Below are 801 nucleotides of genomic sequence, written 5' to 3' on the forward strand. Positions count from 1 at the left end.
GGGGGGGGGGTGGGGGCCAGTCCGGGGCTCTACATGATGCTGCACTTCCCCTTGATTTTGTCTGTCCTCTTCTGCTTGCTGGAGCGCTTCCCGTCGATGGTGAGGCTGACGTTCCTCCTCTTCTCCAGGTTCAGCAGCTCCTGGAAGAGCTCCTTGACGTTGTAGTTCATCTTGGCCGAGGTCTCCATGAAGGCGCATTTCCACTCCTTGGCCACGGCCTCCCCCTCCCTGCTCTCCACCTCCCGCTGGGTCTCGTCGCACTTGTTGCCCACCAGCATGATGGGGATGCTCTCCACCGTGCCCTTGATCTGCACGATCTGCTGGTAGATGGGCTTCAGCTCCTCCAGGGACTGCTTGCTGGTGACGGAGAAGACCAGGATGAAGGCATGGCCCTTGGAGATGGAGAGGCGCTGCATGGCCGGGAACTGGTGGCTGCCCGTGGTGTCGGTGATCTGCAGGGTGCAGACGCTCTTGTCGCAGCTGATGACCTGGCGGTAGGTGTCCTCGATGGTGGGGATGTAGGTGTCCCGGAAGGTCCCCTTCACAAAGCGCAGCACCAGTGAGCTCTTGCCCACGCCGCCAGCGCCGAACACCACCACCCGGTAGTCGTTGCTCTGCTCCGGCATCTTGCCCCGGAGATGCTGTCGCCGCTGCAAGGGAGAGGACAGAGGGAGGCGTCATGCCAGGAGCGGGGGCTTCGGGACGGACCCCCCCCTCCCCCGGGCACTACTCCGCAGGGGGAATGGGGCAGCCCCCCCTGCCCCTGGCTCACAGCCCCCTTTGAGATGCAGCCCCCCCTGC

The 801-nt window shown here is 64.3% G+C and overlaps 1 protein-coding gene across 1 annotated transcript; it reads right to left on the minus strand.

Moving 5' to 3' along the window:
- Positions 1-28: 28 nt before the first annotated feature.
- Positions 29-626, minus strand: DIRAS1 (DIRAS family GTPase 1). The gene has a single exon (XM_009279775.2). It carries the CDS (start codon positions 624-626, stop codon positions 30-32), a length of 597 nt encoding a protein of 198 aa, XP_009278050.1. The 3' UTR covers position 29.
- Positions 627-801: the final 175 nt, after the last annotated feature.

Source organism: Aptenodytes forsteri, unplaced genomic scaffold (assembly GCF_000699145.1).
Source record: "Aptenodytes forsteri isolate BGI_AS27 unplaced genomic scaffold, ASM69914v1 Scaffold147, whole genome shotgun sequence".
NCBI classification, from domain to species: domain Eukaryota; kingdom Metazoa; phylum Chordata; class Aves; order Sphenisciformes; family Spheniscidae; genus Aptenodytes; species Aptenodytes forsteri.

Excerpts from the sequence above, each read along its gene's own strand:
- DIRAS1 (XM_009279775.2), bottom strand. The coding sequence starts at position 626 with ATGCCGGAGCAGAGCAACGACTACCGGGTGGTGGTGTTCGGCGCTGGC.